Here is a 25,881-nt window from a genome sequence, read left to right as displayed (position 1 = left end):
GGTTGCAAAGCAAGTTTGTCAAAACTGCAGTTTGTAAAAAGGGAGGTGATATTTTTAGGTCATCTCATCACTAAAAATGGCAAATTTAATCTGAGAAACTAAAAGAGACAATTCAAAAGATTCTAAAGCTTATTATGAAAAAGCAACTAATGTCTTTTTGGGCATGTGTTCGTTTTGTCGAACGTTCATCATTCCAAATTATGTTAATGAAGAATCGCCCCTGAGTGCTTTGGCTCACGGGAAGGGCTTGCAACCCCATGACAAACTGACCTGGATCCCAGAAGCAGAGAAAGCATTTAAGAATATATTACTGATAAAAACATCACCAACACTGGGACTCCCAGACCCAGAAAGAAACTTTGTACAAACTGTTGATGATAAAAATGGGTTCATGACTTCTGTTCTGTTACGGGATCACGGGGGAAAACTGAGACCGGTGGCGTTTTTTTCGAGTAAACTCGATCCAGTAGTGGCAGGCTTGCCAAAATGCCTGAGAACTGTTGCATCTGCAGAAAAAGCTATTTTAGCTTCAAGGGAAATTGTGGGGTACTCTGATGTGACTTTGCTCGTGCCACGCACGGTCTCTGTGATCCTGTTGGAACAGAAAACATCCCATTTGTCAACCCACAGATGGCTCAGGTACAATGCAATTCTATTTGGAATGCCAAACATCACGATTAAAAGATGCACAGTGTTAAATCCTGCTACACTGCTCCCTACGAAGCAGGATGGGGAAACAACACAACTGTGTTGCCACATTTGAACAGGTCTGTACACCAAGATCAGATTTAAAAGAAACCCCCTTAGAAAATGCTGACTTAATTCTAATCATTGATGGTTAAGCATCTAGAGACCCAAATATTGGCAAAAACCAGAACAAATTAAGCTGTAACAACTGCATATGCAACAATAACATCTGGAGCGCTCCCCGCGCATTGCTCTGCGCAAGCGGCTGAATTAGTAGCATTGACGGAGGCTTGCAAAATTGCTAAAGGGCAAACAGTTAACATTACACAGATTCTCATTACTATTTTGGGATTTGTCATGATTTTGTGGCATTGTGGAAACACAGGAAATTTATAAAGTCTGATGGTAAGACTGTTCTAAACCATGATAAAATAGCAGCATTGTTTGAAGCAATTTTGTTACCAAAGTCAACTGCTATCTGCAAATGCGTCACACATTCCAAAAACTGTGATGATTTTGTGTTTTTAGGTAACAATCATGCTGATACTGCAGCAAAGGACGCAGCTATGAGAACAGAGCCTTCTTTTACCTGTGTAACACTTAACAATGACTTATTCACACTCACTTCTGATTCTCTTACAGCATGCAAGCTTTTGCCACAGCAGAGGAGAAGAAACAATGGGTGAAGGCCAAGTACAAACTGATAAACAACCTTTGGCTGAGTACTGAAGGCAGACCATGTCTACCAAAACACTTTTTCCCACACTATGCAAAACTTATACATGGCCTAGATCACATGAGTTAAGGGGAAATGTTTGATTTGCTAAATCAATATTGGTTCAAAAGGGGATTCACTTTCTTTGCGGAAAGGTATTGTCAATCATGTATGATCTGTGCCACAAGCAAAGTGGACAGAGGGCAAATGATGCCTCAAGTGGCACACCCACTTCAAAATCAGTGATTTGATCATATAATATACGAGTGACAATGGCACACCTTTTGCAAATGAAGCCATCACTCAGGTGGGACATTAAAGAACAAATTAATGAAGTGTTGTGAGCAGACAGGACTGTCTTGGGTAGAAGCACTCCCCCATTGTGTTAATGTATATGAGAATGATAAAAAGAACAAAGTCTAACCTCAGTCCATTTGAAATTTGGTTTGGCAGGCCAGCTTCCATTGGAGTAGGACCAGAACCATGACTATTACCTTCTACAGCTTTGTGTGAAGATGACATGTTAAACTACTGTCGATAGTTGTCTCTTGTTCTCTCTCAGATATCTCAGCAGGTCAAGGACGCTCTGCCCAAGCCAGCGGAAGGAGTCTTGCATGATATCAGGTCTTGCTAATAACACACAGTGGTGAAAGTGGCAGAGAGAGCTACGTGGGTACATGCAAGTCACTGCAGGAAGGTTCCAGTGCCACCAGAGGGCTACAGCTCAGTAAAGTGATTGATCAGCTGCCCCATGCCAAGGGGGACGTCAGAAAAACTAACATCAAAAAACATAAACTAAACTACAGGAGCTGAACACGCAGCAACATCACTGTGTGGGAGTAATCTGGGGTCAGTTTGGGCCAACGGATGACAGCGAGGGACTTAAGCTGTTAGAAAACCTACCATCCGACCACTGCAGCGAAACTACAAGACCAACTCGACAAGAGGGAACACAGGCTGTGGAACGGAGCGGAGAAGTTCTTCCATGCTGTAGTTCTGGTGCTTGGGGTCAGCCTTCTTCAAATTGAAGTCCAAATCAGGAGATATGAACTGAACGCTACTAAGGTGGTAAGGGAAGGCGTCAAGAAGGAACTTCGAGGGCTGAGGCTCACTGCACAGCAAGACCGACTTGTCCTGGATCAACTCACCACATCTCCTGGGTGGGGGGGTGTGTGTACTTTTGGGAACTGCATGTGTATGTATATTCCTGATAACGATGCTGATGGCCACGTGATAGATGTGGGTATTAAGAACATGACTAATGCAATTCACAGGTTGACAGCTATAATCAAATATAAGAGTTGTTTGTTTTCTTTATAGCTTGCTTATATGTTAGGAATGACTATATTCCATAAAAAAACAATGCAAATGCTTTTTTTTTTTTTTCGCCTTATGAGAGTAATGGTGTTTTAAATCTTGAATTTACATGATTGATGTAAACTATAAGGGTAAAGTTTTCACAAATTTATCTACATTTAATCAATATAAGTGATCAATAATGATCAAAAGGGAGGAGTGTTATGGAAATTTTTAATATTGTTAATCTTGCATTGATTGCATTAATCTCAATTAAGTATCTTCTTAAACATACAATGATCAAGGTAGTATATAGTCCATAGGGACATTGAGTTATTTTATGTAACTTGTGCACATAACTGCTTCAGGTTGAAATACAACATTTAAGGGGAAACTATACCAGGGACTGGCAGTTTTGAGTGTAACCAGACATTTACCATGTAATGTGCATGAGATGTGCATGTGTTATGGGGTAATGTGCACTGAGCAACATGATTGGCTCAAAGGTCCTAATCTGTCCTTCAATGTATCTTTTTACATACTATAAAAAGTGTGCTGTGAGTCTGTGTGTTATCTCTTTGCACACAGACTCAAGCTGTGTGTAAACCAGATCATTCTCTGCAGAGAATTAAAGCAATACAAAGACAAAACTCTGTTTGGTGTTTCATTCTCAGTCTCTACAAATTGTTATTGAATTAGAGTTTCCACAACATTGGTCACCAGGTTTGCACACATTTCAGGAGGGATTTTGATCCGTCGTTTGTCAACTCAAAGTTTCAGTTCCTTCAACAGATTTTCTATAGGACTGAGGTCTGGAGACTGGCTCAGTCTTCTTGAGCCACTCCTTTGTTGCCTTGGCTTTATGTTTTGGGTCATTGTCATGCTGGAAGACCAATCCTTGACCCATCTTCAGTGTTCTGGCTGAGGGAAGGAGGTTCTCATCCAAGATTTTACAGTACATGGCCCCGTCCAGTTGCCCCTCAATGCGGTGAAGTCCTGTACCTTAGTAGAAAAACTGCCCCAAAGCATAATGTTTCCCCCTCCGTGCTTGACTGTAGGGATGGTGTTCTTGGGATCATAGTCAGCATTTCTCTCCCTCCAAACACGGTGAATTGGTTAATGCCAAAGAGCTCAATTTTGGTCTCATTTGACCACAGAACTTTCTTCCAAGCTTTGGCAAACTTTAAACGGGCCTGTACATGTGCCTTCTTGAGCAGGGGGACCACTTTCTCGATACAATAATCAATTTCATCGAGCCATTTTATGATAACAACTACATCCCTGAATGCCAACTACACAACTGCCTTAAGATCATTAACAAGCTCCTCCCGTGTAGTTCGGGGCTGATCTCTGGCCTTTCTCATGATCATCCTTACCCCATGAGACAAGATCTTGCATGGAGCTCCAGACCGAGGCTGATTGATGGTTGTTTTGTATTTCTTCCATTTCTGAATAGTCACACCAAGCTTCTTGCTGATGGTCTTGTAGCCCATTCAAGTCTTGTGCAGATCTACAATCTTGTCTCTGACATCCTTTGACAGCTCTTTGGTCTTGCCCATGGTGGTGGAAGAGGTTGGAATGGAAGACACAGATTGTGTGGACAGATGTCTAAGGGTATGTTCACACTTGTAGTTCGGTTCGTTTGGTTCATTTGGTCCAGACTAAAAAGGAAAATGATACATTTGGTCCTAGTCCATTTAGCTTTCACATTAGCATTTTTGACAGCGAACATAAAGGCATAGTAATACTTTCACAACCTGATTGGTCGGCTTGGATGACGTATATATCGTGATGGAAATCACCAAACACTCCAAACAAAAGATGCGTTAGACATAAAGCGGCGCTGCTGGTGTATGATATCAAAGCACTCATTAACCGATCGGTCTGTTCAGCACCGCTTTAAGTCCAACACATCTAATGCCATCTGCTGGACTAAGCGCCCTCATTCTTACGTGTACATGATATAATTTTATTTTCACCATTTTGTTTTGGTTACAACATGTTTTCAAATCATGTCCTATAGCATCGCATCTTGTCATTACTTCCTGTTTTTGGTTCGTTTAGAAGTATTGGGTCCGTGTGGCGTCCATATATCATTCGAACCGCACCAGATTTTATTTGGAAGCAGACCGGGGTTCAGATAGCAGCGTTCACACTTACTCAAACGAACCGAATGCACCCTTATACACCTAACGAGCTGACATTAGGAGTAATTTCTTAAAGTAGATGACTAATCTGTGTTCCACATGGGCACATAACCAGTCTGTGGGAGCCAGAATTCTTGCTGGTTGGTAGGAGATCAAATACTTATTTCACTCACAAATTCAAATCAATTTCTAACCTTTATATAATGTGTTTTTTCTGGATTTTTGGTTGATATTCTGTCTCTATCCATTAAAATAAACCTACTTTAAAAATGACAAACCCTTCATTTCTTTGTAAGTGGGTAAACTTATAAAATCAGCAGGGAATCAAATAAATATTTTCCCCACTGTATAAACATGCAAATTAAAGACGCAATCTGGACGGCAATCTGCTCACTGAGATCATACCCTGTTCTCAAACACTCAGATCTCAGCATTCAAAACCACTCAAGGCACGTCATGAAAATATCCAAACACACTAAAGACATTTTAAAGCAACACTGATGGTCCCATATTTAAGTGATAGAGCTGCCAAATGGGATAAAGAGGAAGAAAGAAACCACAAAAAGAGATAAGATTCCTTATTTTGGATGTTTGGCTTATTTGACATATCTTAGAGCACAGAAAGACTGCCTTGCTTAAGTTAGTGAAACAGCTAACATCACTTGCAGCAACATGAAGAACTAAATGAAACAAGACTAAAGGAGACAGTTCAGCCCAAAAATGAAAATTCATCATGTGCTCATTCGCAGGTATGACTCTCTTTTGCGGAACAAGATCTTTTTAAGATTTTTTGTTTAGTTTTGGTTTAAAAATGTTAAAAATTTTCCAAAATATTCAATAAAATTTATTCTGAGTCTTTTTTCTTTTATTTGTTTTGATTGAAAGAAATAATATGCATACAGTAAATAAATGGACTGCACTTTTGACAAATATAGTTAAAACACTGTATATTTATACGAAATAAAGGTGTATTGTTTTACCTTTGCATGCTTAAAACTTGGAAATAAAATCAGTCGTTTAAAAACACTCGTGACCAGTGTACTGTAAGCCAGCAGCTGCTATAAATACAGATAGTGTTGCCAAAAATGCAGCTGTCTTGTGTTAGCCACAATGTCCCGTATACTGGCCAAAATGAAGAAAGAATTGTGCTCATTGCCCTGTTTTTGTTCAGCTGGGTGGTCAATGTTTAGCTCCCACTTAGCGCTGACCGCACCCTCATCATCATAACTTTATATACAGTGTGTTTGCACTTGTGCAAGTTACAGGATGTAGTGTTTAATTAATACACAATAATTGTTTTCCTTGCATTTTTCAGGATTTAATAAACACTTTGGCACAACACCTGGGTGAGTTACAGGCCTCTTCCTTTACATTAATTGTTATCTCTTTTATGTACTTTACCTTTATGTATTCATTTACTTATTTTATTCACATTATATTACTGTGATTAACCATTGTTAATGTTTAATCTTGTGTTGAGTTTGAGATTACGGTACATAAGATGATGCTGGGAAGCAGCAATTGTATTTGTTTGGTAACAGTTGTGGAATTTATGCTGGTCAGACAAAGACAGACTGATCATAAAAAGGAATGCAGCAAAGATTCTTCAGTAAACTTTATTCAGTTATTTTATCACTTTATCTTATGCTTCCTGCTCTTTCTGTATCTGTATCTCTTGTAAAAGTATAAGGGTTAACAAGCCAAGATGTTAACTGCTTTGAATATCACACCAAAATCTGGCACATCCGGACAGAGAGAGATAGTGAAGACTGGATCTAAAACATTTGATTAATTAACTTTTCACATAATGTATTACATGTATTTATCATTCGGTCATGAAATTTACTTTAAAAGAATGCTAAAGACTCTAAATGGGACACTATACTAGCAGTGTAAATTCAGTGTAAATGAGGTTTGAATACCCTTTGACTAAAGAACTTCTAGCACAGTGTCAAACTTGTATCGAGCCAATCTCAGCTGTAGTTGTGCTGCGTTTGTACTCCCTCATAACTGTCAATTCATATTTCATGTTACAGGCACATTACAATTAATCATGGTCAGGTCATTTCATGGACATTTCATTCCCAAAATATTCAGAAAACTTTAATAGACTTTAAACTTTAATATATTAATAAATCTTATACAGCAACTGTAACAACTGACTTGTTTTGAATGTTTTAATTTGGACATAAAACCAGAACAATAACAAGAACATTTAACATGGTATAACAAAGGTTTAAGTCTTAACATGTACAAAGTCACAGGGTACCATTCTAAAAGAAATGGGGTAATAATGCATGATTTAAAAAATCTGTTGAAACTGTCAAAAGAGATGAGTTGCAACATGACTGTTTTGAAAGAGTTACAGTTCCAAATGAAACTTTTAGATTCATATCATCTCATAAGTTGTTGTAAGGGGATAAATTAGGAACAGCAGGGTCATGGGTTGTCTCTGCAATTATTAGCCTCACAATTCTGAAATAAATAGTATTTGCAGCATAAACAAACTAAAATAAAATGTACATGGTTTCCAATGTGACAGTTCTTTCATGTCCTCAATAAGCAAAAACACAAGAGACTGTTTGAAAAATATCCAAAAACTATATTTTCATAATTTTCTATTTATTTACGCCATGTCCCATCAGTCAAAACCTTATTTTATGAATCTAATATCTTAATGTGGTATGGTATCTACATGAATAATGATTATTAAAAGTGCTAAGTATTTGACTCTACTAAAGCATAAAAATACCATAATATGTTTGCAGATATTTAAGAAACATGCTAAGTTAACATACTTGCTTATCTGAAAAACAACACTACAGTCAGTTATTCTCCTTTGAAAATATGTGTTCTGGGCCGGAATGTCTATCTTTGATCTGATTTGTGAAACCCACCCACTGCCAGTTTACCCAGTTGTATTTCGGCACCCCGGGTTGCCAGTTGGTGAAAAACACAGCATATTTAATTTCATTCATCGTCAAGTGCGCTCGTTCGTGTTGATGTCGTCAATCTGGCAACCTGTATGTGCCTCAAGTCTGAGGAGGTGGGGCCAGGTGAAAAAAAGCCCTCTCCAATATTTTGAATTTGGACTGCAATACCTAGTTCAACCACTCGGTGTCAATCCTACATATAGCACCTTTAAATAAACATAAGAATCGATCAATATTAAATCATAAAACACTCTATACTAAACAGCAGCCACTGGCTTACACTGGTCACGTTAACGAGTGTGTCTAAACGACCAATTTTACTTCCAAGTTTTAAGTAAGCATACAAAGATTAAACAATACACCTTTACAAGGCTAGTTAACTGAAATGAAACGATCAACTGCACAAACCTCTGTCGTGACTTTAACCGTGGTCTTGTGCTGATTATTGAGTCTAATCTGCTTCCATAGGTCAGATTTAGGTCTGCTGATCAGATTAGGTGTTATAAAGGTGACTCTATTTTGGCCCCTTCCCTGCCATAGAGCGCCCACTCTTCTCATTTACCTGTCAGCAGGGCCATGCCAAATAAGGAAATATGACATTTTTCTGTGTGGCGATGATGAAACACGCTTGTAGTGACTTACTTTGTACAGATACCTTTGGTCAGGCCTGACTGATCACAGTTGAAAAATAACATGCAGAAAGCCTCAGAGCTGGCATTTTCCCTGTCACAGTTTGATCTGTCAATCTGTCAAATAAATAGTGCTTCAGGAAAGTGGTGAAAGGGGAGTAAATCCCTGTTTGCAGCAACACTGACATCTGCAACACTAAATTTGCACTGCACTGGCTTCCTTCAAAACATAAAAAACGATGAAAATAGGACTCACTTGTATAGACTTGGTTACCACGCAAAATTATGTATTATTGTGTGATGGGCTTGAATGAAAGATGTTTCCTCTAGCACTATATCATAATCATCACAAGTACCGGTTCTTTTCCATGTCTTCTCTATTACTAGAAAGAAATCTCAAGATCTTATTTCAAATACTTGGGCCTCTTGTAAGCAATTCTGGTAGATCCCAGGAATAGACCTCGGAATCTAATAACTAGACAGCTCTGTGAAATCTTCTGGCTTCAAAATACGCTTTTTAACACAGGAAATAATTTTAACCCACAAGGATTCCTAAAAAGGGCCTGTTTACGCAGAGAAAAAAATCCACCCACAAGAATTATGCTGGTAACACAAAACCAGAAGTTTGTCTGCCTAGAATAGCAGTCCCACCACTAAAAAAATTAAACAGTTTTATAGCTGACATATCAAGATTGCAGAGGAATTAATGTTAGCGCTTTAAATAAAACAAAAACAAAAAATCAAGATGTACATTTCTTCTTTTGAACAATGATACATTTATTGCCCTATAGATTTTCATTTCAAGTGCAAAACTTTAAACACAGTTTACATTTTTTTAAAAACACACACAAGTAACATGTCAAAAATAATTGCTAGTGGTAACCTGTAGCAAAAAACGGCAAAAGTTGTTTTGAATCCAGAAGATTTTTACAGAGCTGTATACGTATGACCGACCTGAGAAGTGCAGCTCAGTAATTACTTGAGGAGTACATGGTCTTCTAACAAATAGCAGTAATTACAGCTCACAGTATAAAGGCAGTCTGATCTCTGCAGTACAAATATTCATATATAGTCTATATTCCAAAGGGTTTAGAAGTAAACAGTGTGATTCCCAGCAGGCCTCACCTCTATGTGTGAGTCATCTGTTATCAAATGAATATCTATGTTTAACATCATTACATTGTGCTCAGCTTGATTCTGAGAAAAGTCTGTTATGAAACTCCAACTTCTGCTATGGTAATTATGAGAACAGTTAAACATTTACATTCATGAAGCCAATCATGGCTCAATCTAACAAATACAACCCAATCTAAGCTGTCAAAAAAAGAAAATTATTGAATTTTCCACTTGTGCAACCACTTTTACAGAGCAACTCAATTTAGTTTACAATTTTTCCTGTTTTCCCGTATGAACTGTTGAGCTGGTATAGTCTTAGTCTGTAGATGAATTTACAGGAAGAAGAGATGAAGATACAGAATAAATTTTCGCTGACCATATTTAGGCAAGCATGTCGGATTTCACACGTTTTTCTGTCAGCTGTTCAGAATAAAAAATAACACTGTCCAATTCGCCTTGGTTAAACGGATTAGCAAAACTGCTTGAATTGGTTCACAATTTACTCTGAATCGATTGGACAGTTTGTTTAAGTTTCATTTGTTGCAGAGGGGTTTTTCACTCGGGGTATTTTATGACACACAGAACAAAAAGGGCACTAAGAATCCCCAGCAGATCATACTCATTCATTTTATACATGTCCTAAATTGTATCCATTCTGGTCTTCTTTTTTGCTACATTTTCAAAAGGCTCTTAATGTTTCCGTGAAACCCTGCCCAAAAATTGCAGTTTTGGAGTACCCCCTGCTGATGGCTTGTACAACAAGCGTCATGCTGATATTATTGCTTTTGCTTCATTCTAAGCCAGAAGACAAATATTGTTACATTGGAAATCCTCATGTCCCCCTCCTAATTTTTCCTGGTTGAAGGGCTTAATGTCCTTTCTACATCTTGAAAAAATGAAATACTCCATTAGAGACTCTGTTAACTAATTTTATAAAATGTGGAACCCTGTCCTTTCCTTTGCTGAAACTGTACCTTCATTAGATATTTGATTTCAACAGTATGTCTCATAACTAAAGTACATTCATTTTACAACATATCCAATAAACATCATTTAATATTTCTGTATTTTCTATATTCTCTTCAGACATCAGCTATAAGTCCAGGCCAAAGCTACAACCACATCCAGTGAGAGGACTGGTTTAGACTATTGGGGAGTCATAAATGCTATAGCAGCATTTTTTGACAGCAGTGTCAAAAGAGTTGAGCATCTGCTCTGGCAAGACCTGTCTCATTACTTTGAGTAGCTTTCACAGTGCACGCCTCAACCTCTCAAGATTTATACAGATTTTCATCAACATGAGGAGATGCAGCTACTCTTCCTGTACTGAGGACTGTTGTCAGCTCTGACTTGGGAGGTCGCAAAATTTTTATTTTTTGTGTACCAATTTCGGGGAAGAAATTAGGCTCTTTGTATAACAGAAAGCACACAATGATGAACTGAACAAATGAACCAATTTGACTCAATTAACTGAGGTATGAAATTACAGGTACAACTTACAGAATACTGCATAAGACAAGTATATAGTACAGTTTTTATGGCTACTGGAAAAAAATAGCTATTCTGAAATCTGGTAGTTCTCGCTGTGATTTCTTAACCACACGCATAACGTTGTTCTCCCACTTGAGATCACTACAGATGGTAGTGCCAAGAAACTTATAAGAATCAGTGATGCTCACTGTACAACCATTTATAAGGAGCAAAGCAGGTAGAATTCTTCGTAAAATTGATAATCATCTACAGTCTTGCCAGTGTTTAAATGCAAGTTATTACGACTGCACCACGAGACAGACTGATCCACCTGCTGCCTATATGCTGATTCACCTTGAATAAGGCCAATGATTGTAGTGTCATCAGCAAATTTTAAAAGCTTGACCATAGAATCTGAGGAAGTAAAGTAATTTGTATAAATAGAAAATAACAGCTGGGACAGTACACACCCTTGAGGGGCACCAATACTGAGGGTGCTCGTTCTAGATGTAAATACCCCCAGTTTAACTTGCTGCACCTTGTCTGTGAGAAAATTAATAATCCAGTTGCAAATATTACTTGCCACAGAAAGCTTTCTTGATCTGAAATTAAAAATATCTGGTATAATAGTAGTAAAAGCTGTACTAAAATCTACAAAAAGAATATGTGCATAAGACCCTGGAGTATCTAAGTGCTTCAAGATAAAATACAGACCCATATTCAGCACATCTTCCACAGATCTATTAGGCCTGTATCCAAACTGGAACGAATCCAGCAGTGAGCCAATAATGACTTTCAGATGTATTAATACCAGCCTCTCAAAACATTTCATAACCACTGAGGTTAAAGCGACTGGTCTATAGTCGTTTAGGCTTGAGATGCAAACTTTTCTTGGAACAGGTATAATAACAGAATACTTAATACATGCTGGAACCTTGCTCAGTCTTAATGATGCATTAAAAATCTGAGTAAAAAACATTTCAGACAAGAAGAAGACACTTTATCAGGGCCAGAAGATTTCCTTATATTCTGACCTTTGAAAAGCTTCTAACATCCTTCTCATAGATCAAAAAAGCTGTAGAAGAGACAGAAGAGATAAATGGAGACGTACAAGACGAGACAGCTGTTTGAGATTCAAAAGAAATAGGAGTAGGAGTGTGTGGACACAGTAGAAGAGATGTTTGTAAAGGAGAAATAGCTGGATTCTCAAACATGCAATAAAAGGTGTTGAAATCATCAGCCAACTGCTGGGTATGAATGTTAATAGGGGATGTTTTAAAATTAGTGAGGGCTTGCAAGCCTCTCCACAAAAGTATTGTAACAAAATGCTGCTTCAAACATCAAACTGTTTTTCAAAGGCCTTTTTGCCCATTTTGCTTTTTTACTCATATCGTAGACTCTAGCACAAACAGAAAAAGTCAACTCAAAAGATGCACTAAATTTCCCTCTCCTGTTGTCACATAATTATTACAGCAACTGGATTACAGCTTTTGCTCCAGAGAATATGGTGACCTGGATTAATGACACGTGAAAGCAATCTCCAGACCCCTCCGCATCTAACCCACAAGGGCATGCTCAGCCCTGCACCTAATAAACATCCCATACCAATGAGGATGCACAGGACTCAAGCAGGTCCCTCCAGGCTGTAAATTCAACAAATTTAGTTTCCGCAGCCCCATGCATGCTCATAGAGAACCTGCTTGGGTTGACAGATCTAGCAGAAAGGATCTGAACATGACAACAGCAGCCATCTAACAAGCGCAGTGATGTGTGAAACATACAAGGAGGAACAGGAAGAAGAATTTAAAGGTGACAAGAAAAAGCGCTTTGCTTCCTTGCGTAAGGTGGGTGATGGTGTCTCAGTATTGATCTGTGCCCATGCAGATGCTGACAGTAATTGTGTGTCTCTGTGTTGACTATAATGAATAAAATATCATGCAAAGAGTGTTATTGTGCCAAGAGGATGTCATCACTTTCTCCATGTGAGTAATAATGGCCCATTAGTGCAGCTGCAGGTTACTCATTACTGTGATTGTCTGGGAAATGAGGAGCTTGTGAATCTATTTGTACTCTAATTGTTGAGGGGAAACGGAGGACCTCCACTGAATGTTTGGCCTTCCATAAGAACAATGGGAGATTTTTCTAGGTCTCATTACATTAGTGTGAAAACCCTAACCACAGAAGCCATGAAAACTTAACACACATTCAGACACACGCACAAATAGACTGTTTTAATATTGATGAGTTGATGTGTTAATACATAATGTGACTTAGTTCCACCATTTGCAGAGGACAAGATTTATTAAAAACAAACAAAAAGGTTTTTTGTCTAGATGCGTACAATTCCAAACCCCATGGTTAAGTATATACTTCAGTTTGTAACTCTTGGCACAAACAGGGGTAGAGTGCCTTTCAAAACCTGAATTGAGAATGCTATTTAAATTCCAGTTCAATTCCTGAATTTGAATTGAGGTGGCAACTGTGATACAAAATTGCAATTTAATTTGAACATAAGAAAGTATATTTACAATTATTTGAAATGTAAAAAATTCATACAGTTCAACAAATTATAAAAAAAAAAATGTTTATAAGTTTAACAAAAATCAAATATTGGCATTGAATGCCATTATAGAAATGTATTTTGTTTATATATTTCATCATATTTAATTACTTTAATTAAGACTTATTTCCAAAAAAAGGAAAGCAATTAATTATTAATTTTTGAATCAATAGAAAATATGGTTTTGCCTGCTGAACAAAACAGACAAAAATAACAGTACAGTAAGGGAGGGGCTTAATTCATATCTAAGGATCTTATGTAAGGAATCGTAAAAGGCCAAAATGGACCTTCTCTCTCCATAATATGCACTGAAACTTTGTAAAATGCGTTCTGACCTTTATTCCAGTAAGCAACAACACTATAAAAAACAGAACACCACTTTAATGCTTTTGTGTTCCTAATTATGGACTAGCTGTCTTAGTGTTTTTTGTTTTTAACTGCAAACTAAGAGACTGTTTCTGTAAACATGTGCAGATCGTTTGCGGTGCCTTTAATCTCAGAACCTGTGTGCAGTTGGCTTAGTTAATTGCATCTCATTTCAGCAGATTGCACATTTGTGACTGCCCAGAAACTCCATTTGGTTATAATGCCAGGGGACTTGGTAAATTTAATTAGTGCTAAAATAAAAAGAGGCAGAGAGAGGTCCTGAAGAGAGGCAGAGCCATGAAAGAATGAGAAAGGAAGGTGAAAAGAACGAGTCAGGGGTTTTTCCAAATCAGGGGGTTTTATCATCTGAACAACATAATTTAAATTGATGTGATGCCTATGGATATACAATAGATAAGGACTGCATCCAAATAAACCCTGTTGTGTCTGAAATTCATCTTAACTGTGCTGTTATATGGTTGGTCAGTTTTCATAAGATTAGCATCTTTAATTAAAAACAAGTGAAATGCTTTACACAACCCATTTTACATATGCAATGGGTCATATTTCTGCGTGAAATAGAATATTTAATGTGGAAAAATTGGATGGGACTTGATCAGACAAGGCTTCGGCACACATCCTCAGCGAGGACCTCTCTGACTGGACCAGCCCTCAGTACAGATCATCATGACCGGCTACAAACATAGCATGCCATGACCAGCGAGGACCACAATGCAGACTTTAACAAGCACAATCAGTGTGCTTATTCCTACTGATGAGATAAACTGGCTAAACTCAACTAAAAATGGCAGCTCTGCTTTCATGTTTCAACTTGCTGGACAGACTGGACAGAAACTCTTACTTTTTCCACCTAATACCAATGTGACATACCTTAAACTATATCACACCATGTGAATTCATTTAAGCCAGAGAATTGGTCCCCTCACTGAGCATGGTTTCTTCCTAGTTTTTTGTCGGGTTTCTTGCCTTTGTCTCCTTTGGCTTGCTTAGTTGGGCTCTAAAAAACACTTAATATTTATTAATATTATTGAGTTGATGGCACTGACACCATGGGATGAAAAAAGTGAACTGAGTAAAGCTGGTTGATGACATTTTGTCATCCTTAAAGCTTCTTTAAAATTTAATCGCATCTTGCAGAGCCGAGAATGTTATTGAACTGAATTGAATCAACATTAAACAGACTCGAGCTGAATAACGACATTGATGCCTCCTCTAGAATGGCTAATAGCTGAGTTGTATAGTATGTACTGTATGTATAAATGTAATTCAGTCATGAAACTCTAGATGGCGCGAGCTTATGGGTCTCAACGTAACTCATGATATTCACAGTGTAAAACGACTTGACACAAGATGATTGGTTCATGTCAGCCAATGAGCTTGCTGTATTTCAATGGCTGGTTAGCATCCACTTGAGCATTTTGCACCATGCTTTCAGAGTTCCTCTGAAACCCTCCACCTTCCCCAGCTCCACCTGTATAGAGCTGCTATTCGGGGATTTTATATGCTATTTGTGTAGCAGCAGTGTGTCTTAAATACTCACAACACCGCATCACCATATGCACTTGCTCCGAATAATGACACTATTGTCTTTTTAGCAGAATTCACAGCAGAATTTGAATTGTCTCCATAATTGAGTTTCCATAACTGATTCTGTTATTTTCCTGTTTATTATTGCAAAGCTGCTTTGAAACAATCTTGACTTGACTATATATTAGTCATGAGGAATTGATTGGCTCTTGAAAATTGAGAATTACATATTATTTATAACAACTTGCACTAATGCATCATGTACAATAAGACCAGCAATGTGCATTAAAAAATTTAAAGTGGTCAATATTGTTTTAAACCTGCTTAGTTAGATTCTCTAACTGTTGCTTTGTTTTGACAGTTTTGACCTGCAAGAGAAATGCATGACTGTAGAAGAAGAAAAACAACCCAGAATAAGAGAAGCCTCCCTGAAGAGATCACTTCAGCTCTCCCTTCTCATCGACTCTAACAGTGTCTGTTGATCTGCTCTGGCATGGCTGACCTTTCCAGGTCCTGCAATGTGCCCGCACTGTTAAAAGGGCCACTCCATGCCTGAGAAAACTCACTGCCACATTACCAGCCAACCATAGGCAAGAACTACTTCTGCATGTTCACAATAAAAAAAATATATAATAATAAAAAAAAACACAATTCTTTTGTGCTACTGCACTAATCAGGATTATTAGTTTATGGAATACTGTGAGTGCTGTAAGTTTCAAGTGGCCTTTAAACACAGAAAAAGCCTTCTCCACACACAGAGTGATCCATCATAACCAAAATAAACAGAGCTGGGTATCAGGATAAAATTTTCATATAGTCACCACTTAGCACATGTGGTTCACAGAGCAAAAGCGCCAGTTGTCAGAAGAGATTTATTTGCGTCTCCTGGTGTATCTTTAGAGAAGCAATGTGAAGCAGCATACTGAAAGCACAGAGAGAGCAAGAGATGGATTTATGTTTCATTTGGGCTTCGGTTCTCTGTCACATACAGACTGTGAACTTCTAGAACAAGTTGGCTGATTCTGCAGAAATGAATCATATAACTGTGGTCTTGCAGTTTTGGGGTATGAGTGTGAATTTCTCTTCAGCCAATCCTCTCTGAAACGTCCTTAAAGGCAGCATTTTTTTTTTTTTTTTACAGCTGTTCCTCAAAGTCAGTATTATTAAGTTATAATATTTTCTTTCATTACAATACTTGCAGACTGAGCAACTAATTAACTTGATTCATTTGCTTGGCAACTGTTAAAATGAGTGATTGACAAAACTGAGTTTCTCATGATAACAGAGCAGAACAGATACGGACACAGCCAGTTGTGTGAAACATAATTCATGGACTAACATTAGATCAGCAAGTAGCCGAGGATGACGACAAAGCTATTTTATATGCTATTTACGAGAACAGCATTCGCAGGCACTAAAAACACATATGTCTTTTATTCACAGACACTTATAAAAGTGAAAGTCTGCATATTTTTGCCATATTAAGCCATCATTATACTTAGTAAACAACTAAAATAACTTTTTAATGGCTTGCTTGGCCAGACTGGCACTGTCAGATTTATAGATGGAAATGCTCGACAGCTCGGCTCGGCTTTATGATACCTCATTTAAAGTTCATTACAGCGCAGGCTCTCAGTCATTTAAACGGGAATACAGAATCTGAGTAAGAGAGCTATGGTCACAGAGACTGTAGAAAATAGCATTTTAGGCTTGACATTTAGTCATTTTGACTGGCTATCTCTTTGTTGTGCATTTTAATGTGTTTGCCATAAACCATGTTGGGTGATAAGTTAATAATATCACTGTCACATTAATAATATCACTGAGTGACACAGAGAGGCCACAGGCAAAGAAAACCCCCAATTATACTGTCTTTTCTGACAGGGTAAATATAACTATTTAAAATCATATGTAAAGTACATTAATCTTTACATGTAGAAAAGATTAATGATGGACTAAAATACCTTCTAAACAGTGAAAGAAAAATGCAGAGGGAATAAAAATGGATTTCCAGAGGAAATATATTACCTTTAAGTTCACCTTAAGTACTTCGCTTCAGGAGTGCAATAGTGGTTGGTATTTTGGCATAGCTTGTATGTGAATGCTCCAGATGAGACCCCATTAAATAAAACTGGACTGAGATCTCTAAAGGAGGTCTAAGTGCATTGTGAACACAAAACTTTATTATTTCACAATAACAGTCACTAATAAAAAATAATCTTAGATTCCCAAAGCAAGGTGTTTTATGGCAAGTAAAATAAGACCTCTTTATTGATGAACCAAAATAAGGGCTGATTACTTTTTTAAGGCCAGGAACATGGTGAGTGTAAACAGAACTGGTTTCACTTTTAGGACTACTTAAAGAGGTCTGGGTGCACTCAAAAATACCCTCACTACATTGCTCAAGGTCTTAAAGTTGCTGTTAAAAAAAAAGTTACAACTTAATATAGGACTATGTTAGTCTACACTGTAAAAAAATATTTTCTAAGTTGTAAATGAAGATTATTGGAGTACATTTTACAAAAATAAGAAAATACTATTCCAATCTTTCTTCAAAATGTCAATAATTCTTATTAAATAGATGTAAACATGCTTTTCTAAGAGTGTAAATGCCATTTTGGTCTACTCAAAGTGGTCTGAGTGGGCTCGTGTGAAAACACGATCAGACTACATTTTACACTTCATCATTACCTTCATTAGAGGCAACAGAGCGGCAAATGAATTCTCCGAATTAGTTTATGAGAGAGAGGGAGGCGCGTTACCTCTTGCGCTTTGGAGACTGCCTTTTGTCCATTATCACAGGCACGCAGTTGGTCAGTTCCGTCCAGTCGGCGTGCAAACCGCAACTCCAGCCCGTGGAGAACCTCGAGAAGAGCCAGGACTCCTGCTTACCGGGCCGGTGGCACGTGCATTTCTTCTGTCCCGCTTTGCAGTCGCACGGCTGCTCCAAGCGAATATTCCTCACCAGGTGCCTGCCAAAGGTGGTCCCGCCTGTCTTCTGAATGTGCAGAAACACAATCACATCATCTCCCTTAATGTTGAAATCGACGTCGCGTGTCAGATCGCGCTCCGTGAAGTTGAATTTGGACGCACATTTAGATGGGCTGTCTTCCTCCGGGTCATCGGTGGTCGGGTCTGGAGTGGACGGGGGACCGATCCTCACGAGATTGTCTCCTGTCTTAAAATGGCAAGCCTGACCGCCTGCCGGACAAATATACTGGTACCCAATCAGGACAAAAAGAATGGCTAAAATTGGGATGAAAATCCATTTGTTGGGTTTGTCATTCATTTTAACACAAGGAAATTCTTCATGCAGTTAGTGTGAATCATGATCTCCTTTCCAGGTCTTCTTCCAGGACGTTCGTGTGGGATCCAGCCCAAAAAACCCATGCCACATGTTGATCTGGTAAAAAAGATGCGCAAAAGTGTGACATCCAAGTCTTCACATCAGATTTGATCTCTCACAAAGTTGTAAAGAAAGTGTAAGTCACCAGACAAAATGCATAACCAAATGCTGTTTAAGAAGCGAACATCGTGGTAAAATAAAGTGCAAGTCTTCAAAATACTAACGTCTGCTCGTTGTGTTGAGAGGAAACGGTTTGAAGTGGGTCTGTTTTATTCTGCGGTATCTCCGCGCACTCGCGATGAGACTGTGTTCTCCATCCATCCCGCGACGCGCATCAGCGGGATGATGCGAATGATGTCAATGAGACGCGAGCGCTGTCGCACCGGTATAGCACGAGCTCTTTCGTAGCACGCAAACAATTTCATCTGCACCTGGTCCCAGTCCAGTGCTCTGCTATATTCAGCAATGAAGTGTCGCCACTACTGAGAGAATTCTCAGTGTGCATGTTATTATTTTCTTCACAGTTCTTTGAACTGTGCAATCTTTTGTGCCATGTCACTTTGTGGAGGTCTGGAAATTCGTTTAGGATTTTTTATTTATTTTTTTATTTTTTTCACAAGCGTTTTATGCTGCTCATTTTATGCATGTTCTACCTCATAGACTATACTTATTCGTTGTGTTTATTAGTACCAGGCAATAAATACTCTGCATGTGCATCTCAACTGTCAAATTAGATATTAGTTCTATATCTTTGAAGACTGAGACAATTGAACTATTTATTATTAGACTCAGTGTTATACTTAATAAAACTATTAAGATTATTATAATATTTAATATTATTATAATAGAGCTATGTAATAACTGGACATTACATCACTGTAAAAACGTCAGGCCTAAATCAAAATGTAATTATTTTTCTTTCATGCAACATGTAAATAAACTGTTTCAAATTTATTCAAATCAACCTGACTACATACAACTGCACATTTTTTAAATTAACTACGAGCATGCGGTATTTTGTAATCGAAAAAACATATTTTTTATTGTTAATGATTAATGCAACAGGCAGTTTGTATTTTTACATATGGGTTTAACCATTTGCTTCAGCTTGTATCTGTTATACTCGGTCAATATTGACTTTTCTCTTATGCAGCGCCCCCTTTGAGCGCGACCATGAGTCCGAGCTGGTACTAAGCTCTGGGTATTTTACCCTATTTCCATGAAGTTATTATTTTCCAAGATATTTAATATCTTAAATCAGTAGCCTATTATTAGTATTAAATTCTAATGCATATCCTATGGAGTAGCCTAACTAATTTAACATAAAATCACGATTTCTGAAAAGCATAACAACATAAAATATAGTTATATTTATTAAGTTAAATCTAAAATATCAGTCACAATCTCTTTAATATATAAATGTTAATATTAAATAAACTCGTTAATTAGCCTATGTACACATATAGCCTAGGCCTACATGTAAATATATCTTTTTCACCTTTAGGTCAGCAATCCCAAATTTTCTAGGTCTATTGTATAAAACAAACAAAATGTATTTAAAAAAAAAACAAGAAACAAAAAAAAACATAATTATTGCCCCCTAAAAATAACTTGATTCCCCCTTTATAGGCTACAAAACAACTCATATAGGCTGAAAATAGTAGCCAAATGTGATTTGTTTGAAAAAAATAAATAAATGGGAAGCAATCTGTAGCTACAGTATTTTGATCTCATATAACTATTTTAGATTTTATAGATGAATCAAACTGGGAAACTCCGCCGTGTGTTCATATCACTGACATCAACTCCAAATGCAGGAGCTCTACCGCTACTTTCCTACTGCATCAATTACATTAGTAGTCCGTGAAAATGCCTGAACAACGTACTCCTGCGTACAACTTACAAAATATGTTAGTGTTGAAAGATATTTCTCTGCCATTACTAAGCTAAACTTTATTTAAAATACTCGGCTTACAAGTCACGAAAATGTTGAAGCTTTTTACTGAAGCGGAAACAATGTATCGCTTTCCTTTGTGTGAAACAGAGAATCAAAGATGCAGGACCCCTCAATGGCGGCGTCCTGTGAAACCGGGTGATACAGCGGCTCAGCCTCCGATGATTTAGGTGTGTTTTTAAAACATATTCATAGTCTATATCAGTCATTTCGCGGTTTATTGCTGTTGAATAATATGTTGTTGTTGCTCCTGAAAGAAATGCTGATGGGGTTGAACAGTTTGTGCTGGATGTCGTTCATCCCTTTTCCCATCTTATTGTTTCTTCATTCATAAGAATGACCAATCACAATCATAGTCGGTTTCATCTGTTTCGCATGAAGTGCATGTAACTGACAGTGATGCTTATGTCTGTAAATGAACGAAAAAATGTAACAATTATGTAACAGCAAATCGACCCATAACGTTACATTGTAGCTACGTGGCGTTTACTGAACAGATAAATCCGTTCCTTGTTCTACCGATACATCACAGTAACTTTAATGAAACAATAATTCACATTTCCCAGTTTTTTCTCAGGTGAATATGGAAGTTATTTTCTGTTGAGACGTTTTATTATCACGTTATTGTCTTGGAATAAGATATATTTCATTTAACAAACACTGAGCCTATAGTGTATCGTCTCAATACATGGGATAAGTTGTTACACTGGGAACCTGCTGTTTTTTGACAATGATTTGAAAATCATATTTTTGTGTGATATTACAAAAAATTCCATCCAAGCAAAAAGGCCAGCCTCTACATAATATTGGTATGTAAAATTTGACCTATAGTATTAAACATTAAACATAAATTATTTAACATTATTGCAATACCGAAGCACAAAACAATTAATATGAGCTTTTTATGAAAACTTGTCCATTTGTTCTCTGATGTATGTAAACATCAATAAAAAAAATATTTTATTTTCTTTTTTGGCAGTTTCTAGCCATTTTATAAATGCATTTATAAGAGCAGCAATATTTCTTAATTGCTCTTAAATATTTCTTAATTATTACAATTACAGTAGTGTTATCTTTATGTTCTTTAAGCAGTGTCTGATCATGAGGGTGGTCTTTGTTGTGCTGGTTCTGCTGAGGGTCCAGCATGTGCACTCAGCGTCTAAAGGAGTCGTCGCCAGTCTACAGGCTAAATGGTCCATGACCCCTCTCCTCCTGGAAACAAGGTGGGCTGGAGTATTTATTATTCTCCCATAGTTCAGTATTTCACTTGCTACCCTTCATATTTAAATAACCGACTTCATGCATAAAAATGTATGTGTTTATTTGTACATATATTAACCTTTTTTAAATATCAAGTATTTAGTTTAAAATGTATATAATGGATATTGAATCTTTTAGCTGCTTCAACTAGTTACCATTTCTTTAGTTGTTCACAATTTAATCACAGATTCATGCAGTCCTACAGTGTGATACAGTGCAAAAATCTCATGTGGATTCTAATGTGAAATTATAGAAAATGTAGACATTATTACAATTATTCAAAAAGATGAAATATTGCCTTTCATATGTCTTATGGCAGCAGATTAGAATTTGCTGCCTTAATAGCCTTGAAACACCTAAAATTTTATTTTACTGTGATCTCTTTATAGCGAAACTTTGAGTTTTTATTTATTTATTTATTTATTTTTTACTGTTTGTATGCATTACTGTGTTTTGTGTTTGTCTTATGTATCTGTTGTTTTGTACATCTATTTTCCGGCAGTGAGTTCATCAGAGAGGATGGTGAAGAGAAGTTCTGGCAGTTTGTCGATACTGTGAAGGAGTTAACTGTTTACAAAAATGGAGGTAATGACTGACTCTGCTTTGATTCCTAATTCATTGAATGGTATGTAAGATCGTGTTTGGTTACACTACACATTAAGTGGAAAATATACAGAGACAGATATTTACTTCCCTGTCTTTAGAGTCTGTCCGGTCGTATTATAACCTGATCGTCAAGAAGGCTGGGCAGTTTTTGACAGATCTTCAGGTCAACCTGCTGAAGCTGTCTCTGTCTCTCAGGGCTTACTCACCAGCTGTGCATGCTTTCCAACAAGTGAGTTCTTTTCTGTATATCATAAAAATGATTTCTTACAAAACCAATGCTTGACACTTCTGGTTTAGTAGAGTATACTATCAATAACATATGTGCATAAGTCTTTTTTTCTAAATTTGAAGCTTTTAAAATACTATGTGGTTTACCCCATAGATGTATTGTTAACCGTTTCTTCTCAACCTATAGATAGCAAGTGATGAACCTCCTCCTGATGGCTGCACTTGTTTTGTGGTTGTTCACGGTCAAAATGCCTGCAGCACCAAGGATATGAAGAAGCTCTTGAAGACTGCAGCAGGCAGGTAACGCTAACCAACAGTATACTGTATTCAAACATATTTGGGGAATATTTTTTTCTATACATGGGTTGTGTCAAAATCAAGTGGTTTCTCATAACCTTTCTTTTATGTGTCCTATGCAGACCAAGACCTTACCTATACAAGTCTGACCACCAGTACCCTGGAGTCAATGGGACAGACCTGCCTGTAGCTGTTCTTTATGCTGAAATCGGCACAAAGGAATTCAATACTTTTCATAAGGTTCTGTCAGAGCGGGCACAGGAGGGCAAACTCATCTATGTGCTAAGACACTTTGTGTCTGTGAGTATTAGCAGAGTAATTTCTTCATGATTTAATGTTTTGTGTAGTTTATGACTTTATTAGAGTCTGTGGCATGTAGTAAATGCCTGTTGCCCCACACTCTGATTTCTCACTACAGGAGACAAAAAATGAAAAGATGCTGCTGTCTGGATATGGTGTTGAACTGGCAATTAAAAGCACTGAGTACAAAGCTGTTGATGACACACAAGTTAAAGGTATCATCAAATCTCAAATAAATAATAAGTAATAAATGACACAATTCAATAACAGTTTTATTCTAATAGTCAGTGTTAAGAAATATGTATTAAATTATGAGTAGCTTGACAAACTGCACCACTCTTCAAATGTTTGAGGTCAGTAAGACTTTTTGGAAGAAATTAATATACTGTTATTCAGCAAGGACACATTAAATTAACCAAAAGTGACAGTAAAGACTTTACATAGTTACATAATATTTGTATTTCATATACAGTAAATGCTGTTACAAAGAATCCTGAAAAAATCTATCACCGTTTCCACAAAATTTTAAGCTGGACAGTTTTAATAGTGATACTTTACAAAATGGTTTTTGAGCACCAAATCAGTACATTAGAATGATTTCTGGTTTGATCAAACAAATAGAATTTTGGTGAGTATAAAATAATTGTATTGTACCAACCCCTGACTTTTGAATGGTAGTGTAGTTTCAAGGTAGTGAAACTACAAAATTAGCAGTAGAGAAAATACTTAATGGAAAAGAATAAGTTCACTATAAAATAGAAGTAGCTAATGATTTTGAAACTGACAGGACCTGAATTTGTTTACAGAATCCAAATCAGTCACCACTGATAATGAGGATGAAAATGATGAAGTCCAAGGATTTCTGTTTGGGAAATTAAAGTAAGCACTTTGATTTATTTCTCTTTATTATATCTATCCGTGCAAAAGGAATAATAACTTTTGCACATTACAGTATGTGAAACAGTGTCTCACTGTGTCCTTTTTCACCTCCAGAAAGTCTCACCCAGACCTTCAGGAGGAACTTGGAGAGCTGAGGAAGCATCTACTGGAGAGCACCAATGACATGACTCCCCTCAAAGTGTGGGAGCTCCAAGGTGGGCAGGCTGCTGTTATTGATGGTCCTCTCTTACGGTGTTCTGGTTTCAGTGCTGTGTCAGCGTCACCCAGTGAGATTAAAGCGATCCACATGGTTCCTGGAGAGAACTGTCCACTTGATGAATTGGGAAGCAGTGGAAAGGTTGCAGTTTGTACCCTTTGCTTGCTGCAGCGATCTGTCCTATTCCTTTTCAGACTTCTGAACAGATGCTTATGTTCACAGCCAAGTTCAATTTTGCACTGTGAGACCTGGAGCAAAGTGGCTAAATAAGAGCCGTTTTAGTTTTGTGCTGATAGATAAATGAAGCAATTTATTTTACTTGACATGAAGGGCTCTCATGATGGTTATCAGGATGGTTATTGAAACAGTTGTTTGATTTTGTAATAACTTTTTGGAATTGTAAGTGGTAAGAACTTTGAACATTTTTTTTCCCTTTCGTCTGGACTCTTTAGACTAGATTAAAAATCAAGCTGTATGGCAGCCAAAGTCATAATGTTTTTACTCATCAAAAATACATTTCTTAATTGCTTCTCCCAAAAATGAAAACATATTGTATTTATTCTTATGATGTTCTTGCTTTCTTGGAACACAAAAAACCATACCATAATGTATCCTATTATAATTATTATAATAATGATTCTTCAGAATTATTTTGTGTTTTCGTAAATCATGACAATGTTGAATTCAGCTGTTCGTTTAATTACAAAATTTTAGATTAATATTTTAATTATGAATAATTTTAACTAACTCTTGCATTGCAGTAATTTTTTCATGGATGATTGGCTCGTTTAACAAAGATTTTAAAATGCCTTTTTCTGTCTTTCCAATAGACCTCAGTTTCCAGGCAGCATCTCGGATCATGACTGTGCCAAAGTTTGATTCTCTCAAATTGATGCAAGACCTCAGCCAAAATTTCCCAAGCAAAGCCAGGTAAAGAATCTGAAATTCAGTCTTGGTTTCTCTGAGAAAATCCTAGACAGAAATCATTACCTTTGTTACAACTCTCTGCATCAGAACTCAAATAGAAGAAAGGAAAGATTTACACCAATGTTGCCTTTTAAAAGGTTCATCCTTATATAATCCTTATTAAGTCCAATGATTAAAAGAAAATTATTTAAACATTAAAAATGTTGAGAACAGGAATATTTTTAACAGTTATTTTTGTAGAATACTCAACTATGCATTTTTGCATGTATAGCAGCACAGAATGCATGCATATGCGTTATGTGTAGGTCATTTTTAATGTGTGATTGTGACTTTCCTCCACTGCTGCTCAAGACAGCTTTATGTGCGGTGTTCAGAATATGCCGAGTCAGAGTTACTGTGG

At 37.2% G+C, this 25,881-nt stretch overlaps 2 protein-coding genes across 2 annotated transcripts in view; one reads left to right on the top strand and one right to left on the bottom strand.

Moving 5' to 3' along the window:
* The window catches only part of LOC109107629 (heparan-sulfate 6-O-sulfotransferase 3-B), a 59,804-nt gene extending 40,419 nt beyond the window's left edge, over positions 1–19,385 (bottom strand). The window contains exon 1 of the mRNA XM_042731111.1: positions 18,230–19,385. Coding sequence (XP_042587045.1) covers positions 18,230–18,756 — 527 coding nt within the window. The 5' untranslated portion in view covers positions 18,757–19,385. The remainder of the gene's footprint in view (positions 1–18,229) is intronic.
* A 1,401-nt stretch (positions 19,386–20,786) lies between these two features.
* The window catches only part of LOC109101704 (UDP-glucose:glycoprotein glucosyltransferase 2-like), a gene marked incomplete at its 3' end in the record, with an annotated part of 28,858 nt that continues 23,763 nt past the window's right edge, over positions 20,787–25,881 (top strand). The window contains exons 1-10 of the mRNA XM_042731110.1: positions 20,787–20,937; positions 21,860–21,990; positions 22,530–22,612; positions 22,732–22,862; positions 23,049–23,161; positions 23,281–23,458; positions 23,577–23,673; positions 24,265–24,337; positions 24,452–24,552; positions 25,385–25,484. Coding sequence (XP_042587044.1) covers positions 21,869–21,990; positions 22,530–22,612; positions 22,732–22,862; positions 23,049–23,161; positions 23,281–23,458; positions 23,577–23,673; positions 24,265–24,337; positions 24,452–24,552; positions 25,385–25,484 — 998 coding nt within the window. The remainder of the gene's footprint in view (positions 20,938–21,859; positions 21,991–22,529; positions 22,613–22,731; positions 22,863–23,048; positions 23,162–23,280; positions 23,459–23,576; positions 23,674–24,264; positions 24,338–24,451; positions 24,553–25,384; positions 25,485–25,881) is intronic.

Source organism: Cyprinus carpio, chromosome B9 (genome assembly GCF_018340385.1).
Source record: "Cyprinus carpio isolate SPL01 chromosome B9, ASM1834038v1, whole genome shotgun sequence".
Classification (NCBI taxonomy): Eukaryota; Metazoa; Chordata; class Actinopteri; order Cypriniformes; family Cyprinidae; genus Cyprinus; species Cyprinus carpio.
This window is presented reverse-complemented; position numbering and strand designations above follow the sequence as displayed.